Consider the following 15,044-nt stretch of genomic DNA (forward strand, 5'->3'; position numbering starts at 1 on the left):
CCCCAGGGCCACGAAGTCCCCAGCCCCACGTTTCATGGACCACTCCTGGGAGTCCACCACAGATCTGACAGATGAGGGGCAGTGCTCGGGGAGGGGCCTGAGCCTTGGCCACAACGCCCATGGGGCTGCCCCCAGCTCATACTCAAGTGCACCTTCCCCCATGTGTGAAGGACTTGGGCACAGCACGGCCTAGCAGCAGGGCCTGACCTTGCTCCCGGCCACCTATCTCTACAGCAGGGCTCCACCACAGCAGCACACTGACGTTTAGGCCTGGAGGGTGCTCTGTTGTGGGGTGAAGGGGAGTCCTGTGCACTATAGGGTGTCCACAGCAGCCCCGGTCTCTGCCCAATGCGTGCAGTAGCTGTCCCCTACCCCCGTTGTGACAACCAGATATGTTCCCAGATATTGCCAGGTGTCTTCTGGAGCACAGTCACCCCGCATGAGCACTGCCCTGGGGCTAGCTCCTAAGTGCACCACAGGGCCTGGGAGAGCCATGCATGTGACCACAGGGCCTGTCTGACTCTGGGGGTGTGGGGCTCTGCAGAGTGGCAGCTGCATCGCCTCTGGCTAAAAGCCCAGAACATTAGAGGGTCTGTTGAGGTGACGCGGGCCATCTCTATCCAGCCCAGGAATGTCACTGTGCCCTCCAGGGAGGCGGGTGCCCAGAGGTCCTTTGAAGAGACCATCAGGATGGCTGCTGTGATTGCTGGATGGCAGTTTCCAAGTTAATTTTAGCTTAAGAAGTAGGTTGAAGGAAGGAATGTGTCTGCCATGACTCAACCAGCCACAGGATTACCCGATCCTCCCAGGTTGCTGGCCACAGGCTGGCAGTTTTCTCAACCTGTGGTTCTGCGTCCACCCTACTGAAAGAGCAGCAGGTGCACACAGACCTTCTAGTCTTCCAACACTGCCCTCTGAACACTTGGTCTAAAGTCAGCCTCACTGGGCTTCTGAGTGGAGTCCCAAAAGAAAACAAGTTTGCCCAACAGGCCTGCCAGCTTCCCGTCTGCACGCCCCTGGGCGCAGGCATCCCACTTCTGACACCAAGCTCCCTTGGCTGTAACTAACAGAACCCAAAGTGAGGTGAGCCAAATAACTGTTTCCATAAAAATAAATACATAAGGATGTACTCTATTCTGAGCACTTTGGACTGAGCATTAAGCCAGTTTGAAGACTTAAAAAGGGTGTGCCAGTGGTCCTGGCCCCAGAGAAGGGCCTCTTGGTCCCAATCCTCAGCCCTCTCGTAGCTAGGTGGACAGGCACATTCTGGCCCAGGAGCTGGAGTCCTGCTCCTGCAAATCAACTGTGGGAGCCCACCAGTGGGGTCACAGTAGGCAGGGGAGCAGACAGTCTGCCCTGTGTGCCCCATGGGGGCATGGGGTGCCAGCAGGTGGTGCAGGCAAGGTGGAGGCACCTGAGGGATGAACCGTGAGAAGTGGCCCAGACTGAGCTCACTCTGTGGGGAGCTTTTCTGGCTCGGTCCACACCTTTGGCTGCAGGTGGAAGCCCTGAGCCCCCGCCCTTCAGCTGTAAGACAGACCAACTCCTGGTGTCATGAGGCCTCAGAGCATGGAGAAGAGGGTGGGTCCCCACATGGTGCAGTGGCCCTGCTTGTCCCCCTTGCAGTGAGCTCACCACAGGGGAGGCCCAGCTTCACAGACAGCTGTGCCTCCTGGTCCTGCCACCCCCTCCCTGTGGCATAGTGGCCACTCCCTCTGCCCCCACCCCAGGTCGCCAAGTCTGGTGCCTTCCCACCCATGTCCCTGGCTTGTCCCCACCATCGACTCGAGTTGTGGTGTGACTTGGCAAGGGGTGAGGTCAGCAGAGAGCCAGGGAGAGGATGGCCATGGCAGGAGGAGGGAGAACCAGAGGAGACCTCGAGCAGAGCTGCCTGCTGAGGAAAGGAGTGGCCTTGGGAGCCGGGTCCACACTGGCAGCCACACGCCCAGGGGCTGTTTGGGAGCTCGTCCTTGGGGCAGCTGCTGGGCCAACGCTTTCACGGACTATCTTACTATGCCCCCAAAACCCCCTCAGAGCTCCACAGCCATCTACAGATGTATTAGTTCCCTATTGCTGCTGTGACACATTACCACAAACTTAGTAGCTTAAAACACAAATTATCTACCTTACAGTCTGGAGCTCAGAACTGCGGAGGTCTTGCTGAAGCAAGTCTCACTGGGCTGAGACCAAGGAGTCAGCAGGGCCACACCCGTTTCCTTGCCCTTTCCAGCCAAGAGAGGTGCCTGCATCCCGTGGCTTGTGGCCCCGTCCTCCACCCTCACGGCCAGGCCAAGGCTCTCTCCCGCTCCATCCCTCTGGCTCTCCCTATACTGCCTGCTTCTTCCACTCTTAGGGACTCCTGCCATTACATTGGGCCCACACGCTCTCTCCACCTCAAGGCCGGCTGATCAGTAACCTCCATCCCCTTTGCTGTGTCAGGTGATATAACTCCAGGGATCAAGATGTGGACATCTCCAAGGTGAAGGGCATCACTGTACCTACCACAGTGTGCCCTCTGGCCCCCAGAGTGTCATATCCATCCCACATGTAAAATGCATGCTTCCCATCCCAAGGTCCCCAAAAGTCTCAGGCTGTTAGTGGCTTCAAGTCAAATCCCAAACCTCATCATCTAAATCAGGCATGGGAGACTCTCTGTGTGGTCCACCCTGGGGCAAAATTCCCCTCCACCTGTGGACCAGTGAAAATAGAAAACAAGTTATCTGCTTCCAAAATAAACAGCAGGACAGACACAGAATGCCAGTCACAGACATTCCTCTTTGAAAGGGAGAACATGGAAGGGGTGCGTGTCTCCAGCCGCATGAAGTCCAGGCTCTGCCGGGCAGCGGCACCAGGCACCCAGCCAGGCCCAGAACCGACTGCTGTAGCTCCCATCCGTGCCCTCTGCACTCACAGCCCAGCCCCGGGCCATCCCTTCTGCTTCGGGACACACAGCCAGCATTTGCAGCCGAGCAGTCCAGCAGTCTGTGTCGTGCCTATGCAGTGCAGGGCCCAGCTGCCTTTCACGTCATCCACTCTCGTCCGTCTCAATCCAACTGCTGGTGTTTCTGATGATACAAGACTCTCGAGAAGGCTGTGGGTCTCCTGTGCTTATCCCAGGGGTTCATGCCGTCAGACACTGTAACCTAAGGACCGTCTTTCCTCTGCTTTTGGCTTCTGCTTGGAAAGCCCCCATGCTTTGCCTCTGCTCAGCCTCCTGAGCGACAAACAATCTAACCTTCCTCCTTTCTGACATGTGAGCAGAAGACTGTGCAGCTGTTCTCTAGAACAGCTTCTTCTAGAAGCTCTAGAACCTGCAACTTCTCTAGAGCACACTTTCCTGACAGCAAATCTCCTAATTTTAGTCTTTTGCAATTGGGACAGGCTGAGAATTTCCCAGTCATCAAGTGCTCACTCCCTTTCGCTCAGTTTCTCTTTTTCATCCCACACATCCCCACAAGCAGCGGCGGGAAGCCGGGCTACACCTTCAACGCTCTGCGTGACAGCTCCTCAGCTGCATGTCCAAGTTGACAGTTCGCAAGTCCTGCTTCCCACAGGGCTACAGGACAGGAAGCGTAAAGCTGTCTGCCGTGGCACGCACAGAACGGGGTCTCCAGTGCCACGTCCTGCCCTGAGCCCCGTCAGCAGCGCCCCACACTTCACTTTCTCTAGCAGTCTGCTGTTTTAAGTATTCTCAGCAGTGAACTGGGATTTCTATGTCCCTTCCTTTACTTCTGAGCCCTCACGAGCAGAGCCGTTGACACCTAGACTTCTACCAACCATGTGCTTATAGAAATCTAATTTTTCTTTCATGTCCCTCAAAATTTTTCCAGTCCCTGCCCACTGCCCAATTCCCAAGCACTTCCACATTTCTGGGTATTTGTTACAGCAGCACCTCACTCCTGGGACCAAAGTCTACATTCACTGCCTGTTGCTGCAGTTACCACAAACTTAGTGGCTGAAGACAAACAGGTTTGTTATAGTTCTAGAAGTCAGAAATCCAAGATGGGTCTCACATACTAAAATCGAGGTGTAAAGTCAGCAGGGCTGGTTCTTCCCAAAAGCGCAGGGGTAGGGGGAACGGCACTCGCTGGTGCACAGCCCCCCATGCCTGTGGCTGGGCTGAGCCCTTCGCATGCTGCCATCTCTCCGTCCCGTCCTAGGCTCCTCCTCCACGGGCACGGACCCTCAGGTGACACTGGGCCCTCCCGGTCATCCAGAGAGTCTCCCCGTCTCAACGTCACTGATTAGGAACCCAAATTCCACTTACAACTTTAACTCGCCTTCACTCTACATGGTAACAGTCACGGGGCCTAGGGATCGACACAGACCTCTCTGGGGAAGCACTGTTCTGTCAGGACAGTACAAACTGGGTGACCAAGGCTCGAGGGTGGAGGGGGAGCAAACCACCATCCTGGCAGAGCTGGGCCTCAGCTCCTCCTGGAGCCACATGTCCACATGCACACGCACACACGCTCACACGTACACACATACTCTATCACAGGCTCCACCTAGCAGCTCCAACTAGAAATCCCAGCGTCCTCCTAGCGCCTCCAGACCCCACAATGGCCAGCCGCAGAGCCCCAGCTTCTCCCTGCGGCAGCCTGGCGAGGCTCCTGGACACACGGAACCCAGGCTTTGTGGCTGGCCTGCTCACTGCGGCCTCCGCTCAGCTGCTCACACCCCCCAGGCCTGGCCCAAGAGGACAGTCCTGCGAGGCCCACACCCCAGCCTGCTCCTGCCTCCCCTCCCCTGCAGGTCCTCCATGGCCCAGGCTGCCACACAAGGGAGGCAGGAGAAAGGCACCCATCTCCAGGGACTGAGTCAATGTGCTAAGACTGGTTCCAGGTCCCGGGAATTTCAAAACTGCCCCCAGTTGACCCACTGTGCAGCCAGGGATCAAGGAGACAGTGTGGGCACTTCGTGGAGAGGCGGGGGACAAGCTGTCAGCAGGGAGACAGGAGGAGAGGCTGTCACTGGCAACAAGCAGAGTGGTTGCTGGAAACATCTGAAGAGAGGGCAGGTGGGACTGGCCTTGGTGGCTGCGATGGGCTGGGAGGACCCCAGGGAAGGACATAGGGTTGGGAAGGGCCACTGGCCTCCAGCTGGGCCCCCACAGGCTGGTGATGGTTCTGGAAAGGAACCACAGGCACACTGTACCAAGTTTGAGGGCCAGGTGAGTGCCAGGACCCGGGTGAGCCCCACTATTTAAGGGGGGGGACAGAGTATTGAAGGAGAAAACCATCCCCATGTCACCAGGTGCAGTGGGCAGGCCATCAGGGCCCAGACCCGCAGTTCTGAGGTCTGTGCCAACCAGGCCTTGCCCCCCCCACACACACCCCAAGCCCCCTCTTGCTTCTTCTCAGACCACTCAGGTATTGAACAAGTGCCCGGCTTCTTCCCCAAGCCCCACCACCACCACTTCTGACACACTCACTCACCTCTCCCAAGCTGAGGCCGGCACTGGACTGGCCGGGAACCACTCAGAGAAGATATCGCCAGCAACTCCAGCCGCACCCAAGGGTCCCTGTCATCTGCACAGGGAGGGGTACAGAAGGCGGTGGTGTGGTGGAGGGTCCCAGGGACAAGCGGTGAATGTGGTGATAGCAGGTGGAGCCTGTGTTGCCCTTCACAGGGAGGAGGGAGGTGCTCCGGTGCCCACCCCACTCTCTGTGTGCCTTGGGACCACCTGCGGCCACCTCAGCATGTGTTTGCACTGGGAGCACAGCATGGCCTACCTTGGCTTCACACCCTCTGTGGGGGACATCACTGAGACGCTGAGGACACACACAAGGCTCTGACCTGAGAGAATTCTTTTTATTACGACTGAACAGATGACATAAAAGAAGCAATCTCTGCCTTCTGCCGACAGCTGCATCTCCACGCAGGGCCACAGCCCATCCTGGCACGCCTGGTGGCTGTGCACGCAGGCCCTCCTTGGGCATGTGGGGGCAGCAAGAAGGGGTAACAGGAGCAAGCAGCAGGCACAGGCCCCCCCCCACCCCGACCCTGAGCTGCCAACAGCCAACCTCTGGGCAAGGCCAAGGGAGGGGTCGCTGGAAAGGCAAGCCCCACCCCCAAAACAGGACCCCAAGTTTGCAAATCAAGCCCTCCTCGAAGGGAGAACAGTCTCCCACCGGGTGTTTCTTTTACAACAGCAGAGCCCCCAGAGGAGGGCGAGGGGGAGCAGGGGCACTCGGAAGACCAAAGGAAGGAGAACCCCACGGAAGAAAACTCAAAACGTCAGTCCGATAAATGTTTGCTGAATGAGTGAGTGGACCCGAAGGCTCTTCCCTGCGATTGGCACACGCCCATCCAACCCAGAAGCCAGAGAACGCGGCCCAGCCCTGCAGCATCTGCAGGGCCCACACTCAGCACAGCCCAGGGCCTCCCTCAGACCTTGCTGGCGAGCGTGGCAGGCACGTGTGCGCACACACGCGGACACACGGAGAGAACACACACGATTGTCTCTTTGCACATGTGCACCCCTGTCCGGCCCTGGGGGCTCATCTCTCCTTCACGTGGTTCTGTGCCCCTGGGCCCCCGCTGCTGGCCCCGTCCCCGCTGCCCCCACTGCGGCCCCCGCCAGCACCACTGCACAGCACCTCGGTGAGGTCGTCCATGACGGCGGTCTCTTTGGGGTCGAGCAGGTTGAACTCCCTGGCGAAGAGGATGAAGTGGATGTAGAGAGTGTTCAAGTGTCCGTGCAGCTCAAGGGCCAGGGTCTCCTTGAAGTGGGACCAGTAGATGTGGCCCAGCACGTGGAACAGGTACCTGCAGATCTTCTTCACCAAGGACTCAAAAGAGCTGGGGAATTCTCTGCCTGGGGGAGACCACACTGTCACAGGCAGGCAGGCACCCTCGACCCTGAACCAGGCACTCTCTGCAGGACCAACCCAGACAGTCTCACACCTGCCACCCACAGCCCTCACTGGGCCACCCTCAGGGCCTGCGAGCCCAAGCAGGACAGCCTCTGCCCCCAGCAGGCACCTGAGTGGCCTCCCTGCGAGCTTGGTGCCCATGGCTGAACCTGCCTGGGGGGGTCCCCATGGACACTCCAGGGCTCTCTGCACAGCTGGGACTGATGGGGAGGAGGAGAACAAATGAAGGGCGCCTCCCTCGGCAACTCGGGATCAGCCCCAAGCACCCAGGCCCTGCCCTGGCCTGACCCCTGCTGCTGCGCATCACCCACAGCCACCTGCATGGCACACTGTCGCGGGAGGACCCTGCTGGGGCTCCCGTGTCACTGCACAGCCCAGTCCTGTGTGCCGAGCACCCGCCCTGGTGACGGCACCCACCCAGGGCTGGGGAGGGTGCGGGCTGAGAGACGTACCGTACTTGGTGGGGAAGACGTCCTCGTCAGTCACCAGCTTCTGCACGGAGCTCATGACGAAGTCAACATACTGCGGGGCCGTGCACTTCACCTTCCTCCCCCGCTCATCGTGCCAGCAGTACTGTCTGCGGGGACAGGGCCGCGTCAAGGAGCCACCCCGCCACTCGTCCAGCGCCCCCCATGGCAGTTAGAAGTGGTCACCGGAGGCACATCAGCCACCTCTCAACACATGTGGGAAAACAGAGGGGTGATCTCCATTTCCTCTACTTCTGCATGGCCTCAAGCTTCGTTCTTTTAAAATAGCACTTACTGTTGCTACGCTGTTTCTAAAAAGCTCTGAAGACCCCTGTCTCTTCCTGGGAGGGAGCACCACAACCAGTCGCCAGACTTCAGCCCTTTGCTAGTGCCCTGCTCCTACTGGAAGCCACAGCCCTCTCCCTAGGCCCAGTGAGGAGGACTGGCCTGGCCAGGATAGGGACTTGGCCCCTGGACACCCCTTTCACCCACTCCAAGGCCCCCACCTGCCCCTGTGCAGGGGCAGCCAGTCCTTATGTAATACCAACAGTCCCTGATTGGGCCAGAGCATCTCAGGGAGGAGGATACCTGCTGAAGCCCAGCCACGGAAACAAACGTGTCTTCCAGCTCATGCAATATAAACACACAAACCCGTGAGCACCCACCGGTTGGCCCGTACCACCCTAGCTGTGGGCAGCCTCCCCTCCATGCCTGTCTTCCCCTACAGGTCGCCCCTGCGGGCCAGAACCAGGGGGGACAGGGCTGGGCGGGTAGTACTGCACACTCCCCCGACGTGGTGGGAGGGTTTACACCTGGGAAAGCGACCAATACTGCAAATCAGGGGGTGGGGGGCGGTTTACTCTCCAGCTCACTTGGGGCTGGGATGGGAGCCATGTGTGGGTCTGCTCAGCAACTTGGGGCTGCCCCCCGACACAGGGCAGTCTCTACCACCCCCATGGCCACAACCACAGGCACCTCTGCCACAGCCAGACCGATGGGCAGCTTCTGGGCACTGAGACTCACACAGATTCCTCCTCTGCCCAGTGCCCCCTCCCACCCTCCTCATTTAGCTGGTTTTATGAGTGCTCTCAGAACCAGCTTAGACTCATGCCCCTTTGGCCCCCCCAGCCCTGGGCAGGGTGGCAAGACAACCAGGAATGAGCCTGTCGCTCCTCTGCTGGGGGCCTCTCTTCTCTGGGCCAGATTCAAGCACCGTACCCTGGTTTCTGGAACTCACCCCCACCTGGGGCTGGGGTCACAGGGGAACCACCAGAGCTACCAGAAGGTCACAGGGAAGCACAAGGGAGCCAGGGCAGCACCAGCTTATGCAAAGGGCCCGCAAGCATCATTCCCTCATCCCCATGGAGATGGGGACTCAGCCCTACATGCCAGGTGCACAAGCGGCACCCAAGCCTTGGGCACCTCCCTTCTCCAAGAGAGATGGCACAGCCAGGCCACTGCCCAGAGGCCCAGGGACAACCCTCTCTCAGCACCTGTACCTCCAGAACAGGTGCTCCTCTCTGCCGCCCCTCAGGCACTGTCCTCACCACAGAGCAGCCCTGCCTGCCTGCAGCCACGGGCCAAGAAGAGCCTTCCCGCCAGGATGGGCGTGGGCCCTCAGAGCAGCGGCTCCACACGGGCAGCATGGAAGCCCCAGCACCTTCCCGGCCTCCCTCCCTCACAAACTGGCCCCCGGGGGTGGGGCAGGGCGAGGCTCGTGTCCACAGTGAGGTGGTCCAGACAGGACGAGGCCCAATGCTGCCCACCAGGAGCAGACAGGGCCCACGGCTCCAGCGACTCTGCCCACACCTGAGTGCTGATGTGTGATGCACCCGGCCACAGGCGCTGATGTCAGAAAAAGGGGCTGAGGCGAGAAACCGTAAAACACTTTTCCACAATTTAAGGCTCTGAGAGAACAGCTAAGGGACACTGGACTGTCTCATCTGCTCTGAAAGGCAGAAGACTATGCTTCCATGTTTTTCTTGTTTCCGTTTTACTTTTAAACGTCGTACAATAAAACTGGCTTTGGTGATGAGCACTTCGATGAGTCACACCCACGTGCAGATTCGTGAGGCCAGGGCCACAGTCAGAACATGGGACAACTCATCCTGCCCCAAGGCCCACCGGCCTGTTCCCCAGCATCCACAGAAACGAGTGCCAGGTGAAGGATGCCCACGGCTCGAGTCCTCCTGAGATGGCTCCTCTCACCAACATGAGGCCTTAGGACGTGCCCTGCCGTGAGGAGTGCATCAGGGTCTGCTCCTATTGCTGCAGAGACACTGTCCCCGTGTGGATGGAACCCACAATGTTCATCCACTCACCTGCTAAAGGACACTGGGTTGCTTCCAATCTGGGAATTACAGATCAGGCTGCCATAAACACTCCTGTGTAGGACTTTATGTGGACGGGGCTTTGCTTCTCTAGGGTGGACACGCGGAGGACACTGCTTGGTCTCGCAGTGGGTGTGTGCTTCCTTTCATGAGAAACCACCAAGCCACTGTCCAGCGCGGCTGCACCCTCTGCCTCCCGCCAGCAGTACTGCGGTCGCTCCACATGCTCACCAGCACCTGGTGCTCTGACAGTTGTGCTGACAGGTGTGCAGCGCTCCCTCCTCGTGGCTTCCATGTGTATTTCCCTAAATGCTAAGAATGTCAGCATCCTCTCACGTGCCCATCTGCCACCCTCATATCCTCTTTGGAGGACTGTCTGTTCCCGTTTGGACTGTTTTCTCACTGATGAGTTTTGAGGGTTCTTTGTATATTCTGGATACTTGTCCCTTGTGGGATATGTGATCTGCAAATACTTTCTTCCAGTCCATAGTCTGTCTCGTCTGTCTCATAACAGAGTCTTTCTCAGAGCAGAAGTTCTAAAACGCGATGAAGTCTGACTTACTGATTCTTTCTCAGCACTGAATTGCACACACCTTTGGTGTCAAATCCAAGAACTCTCTGAAGGTTTCATCCTATGTTTTACATTTTTTGCAAAATGTGTGAGGTTTAGGTCAATGTTTGTTTTGTTTATTTTGTTTTGCACAGAGATGACCAGTTTTCACAACAGCACTTTCCAAGGAATTTATCCTTTCCTCATTGAATTTCTTTTGCATCTCTATCAAAAATCAGGAGGCCACGTCTGGGAGGGTCTATTTCTAAATTCTCTGTTCTATTATCTGTGCGTCTGCTCCTCCACTCACATCACACTGCCTTCATTACTGCAGTTTTATACTTAACCTTAAAATCGTGGGACTCCTCCAACTTTATTTTTTTCAGAATTGCTGTCGCTATTCTATGTGAACTTTAGAATTAGCTGATCTACATCTACAAAACCTCTGCTAGGATTCTGACTGAGACTGAATTACGTCAACAGATCAGTCTGGAGAGGATTTACGTGTTAGCAGGCTGAGCCTTCCAGTGAATGAGTGTGGTGTGTCTGCTGACGTAGGCTTCCTCTGGTTTTCCACATCAGCATTCTGTAGTTTCCAGGGTACAGAATTTGTGAACATTTTGTTGCGTTTATTCATTTTGTCGGGGGCTGTTGTAAATGGTATCGTTTCATTGATTTCGGTTTCCAACTGTATCCTGTTAGTACAGTAGTCCCCCTTACCCTCAATTTCACTTTCCATGGTTTTAGTTACCTGTGGACAACCGCAATGCAAAACTATTAACTGGAAAATTCCATAAACAAGTAATTCCTATGTTTTAACTGACTTCCCCTTCTGCATAGCGTGGTGAGGTCCCGCTCCGTCACACCCAGCTTGTCCAGCACATCCACACTGTCTACACCACTGCCCATCCCACTTAGCAGCCATCTGTGTTATCAGATCTGGGATGGCAGTGCCTGTGTGCTGGTCACCCTTATTTTACTCAGTAACAACCCCAAAGCATAAGAACAGCGATGCTAGCAACTCAGACATGCCAGAGAAGCCGGAAGCACTTCCTGCGGTGAAAAGGTGAAAGTTCTCAGTAAGGAAAAAAAAACAGTCGGCCGCTGAAGGTGCTGGGACACGCAGTAAGAAAGCGTCTTCCTGCTGTGAAACTGCAGAACAAGAGACCCTCCTGCTGGTTCTGCTGCGGCACCTCAGGCACAGAAGTCACGGCCCTAGAATGGTGGGCGCCTGGCCAGGACAGCAGGGACACTGAACACAGGGCCGGGCCAACACCAACACCTTTGACCGGCGGTGCCAGGAATCCACTGGGGCTCTCAGGACACGTCCCCTCAGATAAGGGGACAGCGGTACACAGAACTGTGACTGACTTTTCTGTGCCAAATGTATCCACTTACTCATTTTTCCTGCTAGAGCCCTTGAGATTCTCGCAGTTGTGTTTTGTGCAAACAGGGACAGTCGTGTTCTTTCATTCCTTTCCTTCACCTTCCTGCATGGCCTGTCCTGGATGAGTTCTGATACTTTGTAGTTTCCAAAGAATTGGTCCACTTAACCTAAGCTACAGAACTTATGTGCATAGAGAGGTTTCCGTGGCCATGTTTCCTCATCATCCTTTTAATATCTGCTGGGTTCACAGTGAGTGACACCCCTCTTTCATTTCTTATGCTGATTACTCATATCTTCTTTTTACCTCTGTATCTTGCTAAAGGTCTATCAATTTTAATGATCTTTTCAAGTAACCATTTTTGTTTTGTTGATTTCCCCTAATGTCTTCAGAAACCATTTTAGTTATTTCTGCTCTTATTATTTTTCTTCTGCTTGATTTGGGTTTATTTTGATCTTTTTCTAGTTTCTTAAGATGGAAGCTTAAATTACTGATTTGAGTTCCTTCCTTCTTTTCTAAAGTTAAGTATTTAATCCTACAAATTTCCCTCTAAGCATGCTTTAGATGCACCCCACACATTCTGATATGTTGTATTTTCATTTGTGTTCAGTTTTAAAGAGTTTCTAATTTCCCCAGAGACTTACTCTCTGACCCATGGACTATAGAGAAGTGCATTAACTCCCACCTGTTTGGAGATTTTCCTGTTCTTCTGTTACTGATTTCTAGTCTAACTCCATTATAGTCACATAACTTACATCGTATAGTTTCGATTCTTTAAAGTCTGTCGCAAGGCCTGGCAGTCAGCTCAGTTGGTTAGAGTGTGGTGCTGATGACACCAAGGTCCAGGGTTTAATCCCTGTACCAGCCAGCCACAAAAATAAAAATAAAAATTGTCATGGGCTCTCCTGTGAGCCAGGATATGATCAGTTTTAGTGACTATTTCCTGTAAACTTGAGAAGAATGTGTACTCTGCCACTGAGGGCGAAATGTCTATAAATGTCAATTCACAAGGTGACAGTGATGTTCAGTTCTGTCTACTAGTTTTACCTACCACTGGGCGGGGGGGGGGGATCTCCAGCTGTTACATGACTTCTGTCTGCCTCTCCTCACAGTCCTGTTGGCTTGCTCTGTGTAAAAGCTGCTGTTCGGTGCACACACATTTGGGATCATTATCTCTTCCTGACAGTCTTTTTCACTGGTAATTTTCCTTGCCCTGAGTTTCCCATGGTGTTAATATGGCCATTTTCAGCTTTCTTCTAATGTTTCCTTAGCATTTCTTTTTCTACCCTTTTACTCTTAACCCACCTGCATCATTACATTTAAAGTGACACTATACACCAAATTTGTGTCCTCCCAAATTCACGTTGAAATCCTCACCCCCCAAGATGACACTGTCTGGAGGTGGGGCCTTTGGGAAGTGAAGAGGTCATGAGGGTGGAGCCTCGTGAGCAGGGTTGGTGCCCTCATAAGAGCAGTCAGCTGATAAAAGGCCACACTTACAAGCCTGTCTCACCATCGGGGTGTTTATGACACTCACACTCACGCAGTTACTGAGCTGCCGGGGCTAGGGCACCCCTGTTTTGTTTCATACTTCTTCCCTCTCTTTTTCATTCCTTGCACTTCCTCTTTCCTGCTTTCCTCCAGGCTCCACATCCAGTGTTTTTGGCACTCCACTTTAGTGTGATCTGACTACCTCCTTGCACAACTTCCTCAGAGGCTGCCCAGCTTGGGATCCACATATTCCACTTCCACTGGATGCAGAACTGCCACACCTGGACAGGCCCCACCCCGCGGCAGCCCTCAGCATCCCATCTGCACGCGCGGCTCCACCCCACGTGGTCCGAGACCCGCCGTGCTCACTGCTCCTGCCCCCCTGCGCCCCGGCGTGTAAAGTGCCCAGCCGACGCTTCTGGGCAGGTGCTGGCCAGAACTCAGTTCCCCTCGTCTGAGGACACCTTCCTTTCACCTGAGCTCCTGAAGGACGTGTTTGCTGGATGTGGAGTTTGGGGGTGAGTGTTCTTTTCTTCTGGCACTTTATGATGCTATGGCACTAGCTCCCAGCCCCCCAGGTCCTGACCAGAGCCGTGGCCACTCAGATCAGTGTCCTGGCTACTGCCAAGGCTCTTTCTCTGCTTCTGATCACCACGCATCTGTGCACATTTCTTCAGGTTACTCCTATTTGGGGTTCACTCAGCTTCTAGAATCTGTAGGTTTGTGGCTGGGGCAAGTTTTCAGCCACCATCTCTGCAAATGTGTTTTCAGTCCCAATTTCCTCCTCCCCCTCTGGGGTCTTGGGATTGCCTCACAGGCACCCTCAGGACAGAGATGTGCCCACACCTAGGCCTCAGCCTTCACAGGACCCCACAGATGTGCTGGCTTTGGGGACAGCAAGTGGCCCTGTAGACCCCCACAGACCTCTCTGTTTCTCTCAAACTGGTATGAGTGCGTGTCTCCCCCTTGGTCTCAAATGATTCCTAGGAAGGCATTATACACGAAATTAACTCACACACACCTACAACAACCTCGTAAAGTGGGCTACAGATGAGAAGAGCCAAAGGGGGAGGCTAAGTGACCCCAGCTCTCCAGGTGCCACATGGAGAGCAATGTGTGACCAACACCAAAGCCAACGCTCTCCAAGGCACCATTACTGAAACAAACCCAATACCGAAGGACAAGTAGGAGTGGAGCACTGGGGACTACAAGGGCCATGACCTGCCTACCTGCTCCACGGGGCACCTTGGACAACACTGAGCCAGCAAGCCCACTCCTGAGCCGTGCGGGACACGCCACTCTCCAGCACTGCCCTCACCACCCTTAGGACCCGTCGCTCGTCCTGCTCCTAGACACCAGCTCCACTGCACGTCAAGCTTGCTCCCGGAGAGCCGCACAGCACTGCCCCACCTCCTCAGGCTGTGCCTGGCTATAACACCTCATCTTCCTGGTGGATGATGAGTGGAGAGACAGATGTCATCTGCACTTGACCCACATCACCCAGAACCAAGCTGTGACCCCTCATGGCCGTTACCCACCAAGGCCACAAAAGCAGGCCCAGCAAGGCTGACACCCAGGGGGACACCTGCCCGCTGTCCATGCTGACACCTCTGATGGGTTCCCGGGAGCAGAGCTCAGCTTTGTCAGGGGACCACTTCTCCTTATGCCAGGAGAGACCAAGTCTGTGGTCACGACAATGCTCAGGAAGGTATACACAGGTGTATGTGTGCACACAGTCATATCTGCCCCTGATCTGATGACAAGGAGACATCAGAGAGGGATCTTCCATCCCTCCTCAGCACACCCACCTCAGGCTGCACCCTGCCCTATGGCCAACCTTGGACACTCCCACCATTAACTTAGAGCCAGTGGCAACCCATGCCACCCAACAGCTCTCACACCACACAAAACAAGAGAGGTGCCTCGGCACCCCTCAGGAACAC

The 15,044-nt window shown here is 55.3% G+C and overlaps 1 protein-coding gene across 1 annotated transcript in view; it reads right to left on the reverse strand.

Annotated features, from left to right (window-relative positions):
* Positions 1–5,800: 5,800 nt before the first annotated feature.
* MOB2 (MOB kinase activator 2) overlaps positions 5,801–15,044 on the reverse strand; it is a 64,901-nt gene continuing 55,657 nt past the window's right edge. The window contains exons 4-5 of the mRNA XM_063094276.1: positions 7,331–7,455; positions 5,801–6,820 (exon numbers count right to left, since the gene is read on the reverse strand). Coding sequence (XP_062950346.1) covers positions 6,504–6,820; positions 7,331–7,455 — 442 coding nt within the window. The 3' untranslated portion in view covers positions 5,801–6,503. The remainder of the gene's footprint in view (positions 6,821–7,330; positions 7,456–15,044) is intronic.

Source organism: Cynocephalus volans, chromosome 4 (assembly GCF_027409185.1).
Source record: "Cynocephalus volans isolate mCynVol1 chromosome 4, mCynVol1.pri, whole genome shotgun sequence".
In the NCBI taxonomy this organism is placed as follows: Eukaryota; Metazoa; Chordata; class Mammalia; order Dermoptera; family Cynocephalidae; genus Cynocephalus; species Cynocephalus volans.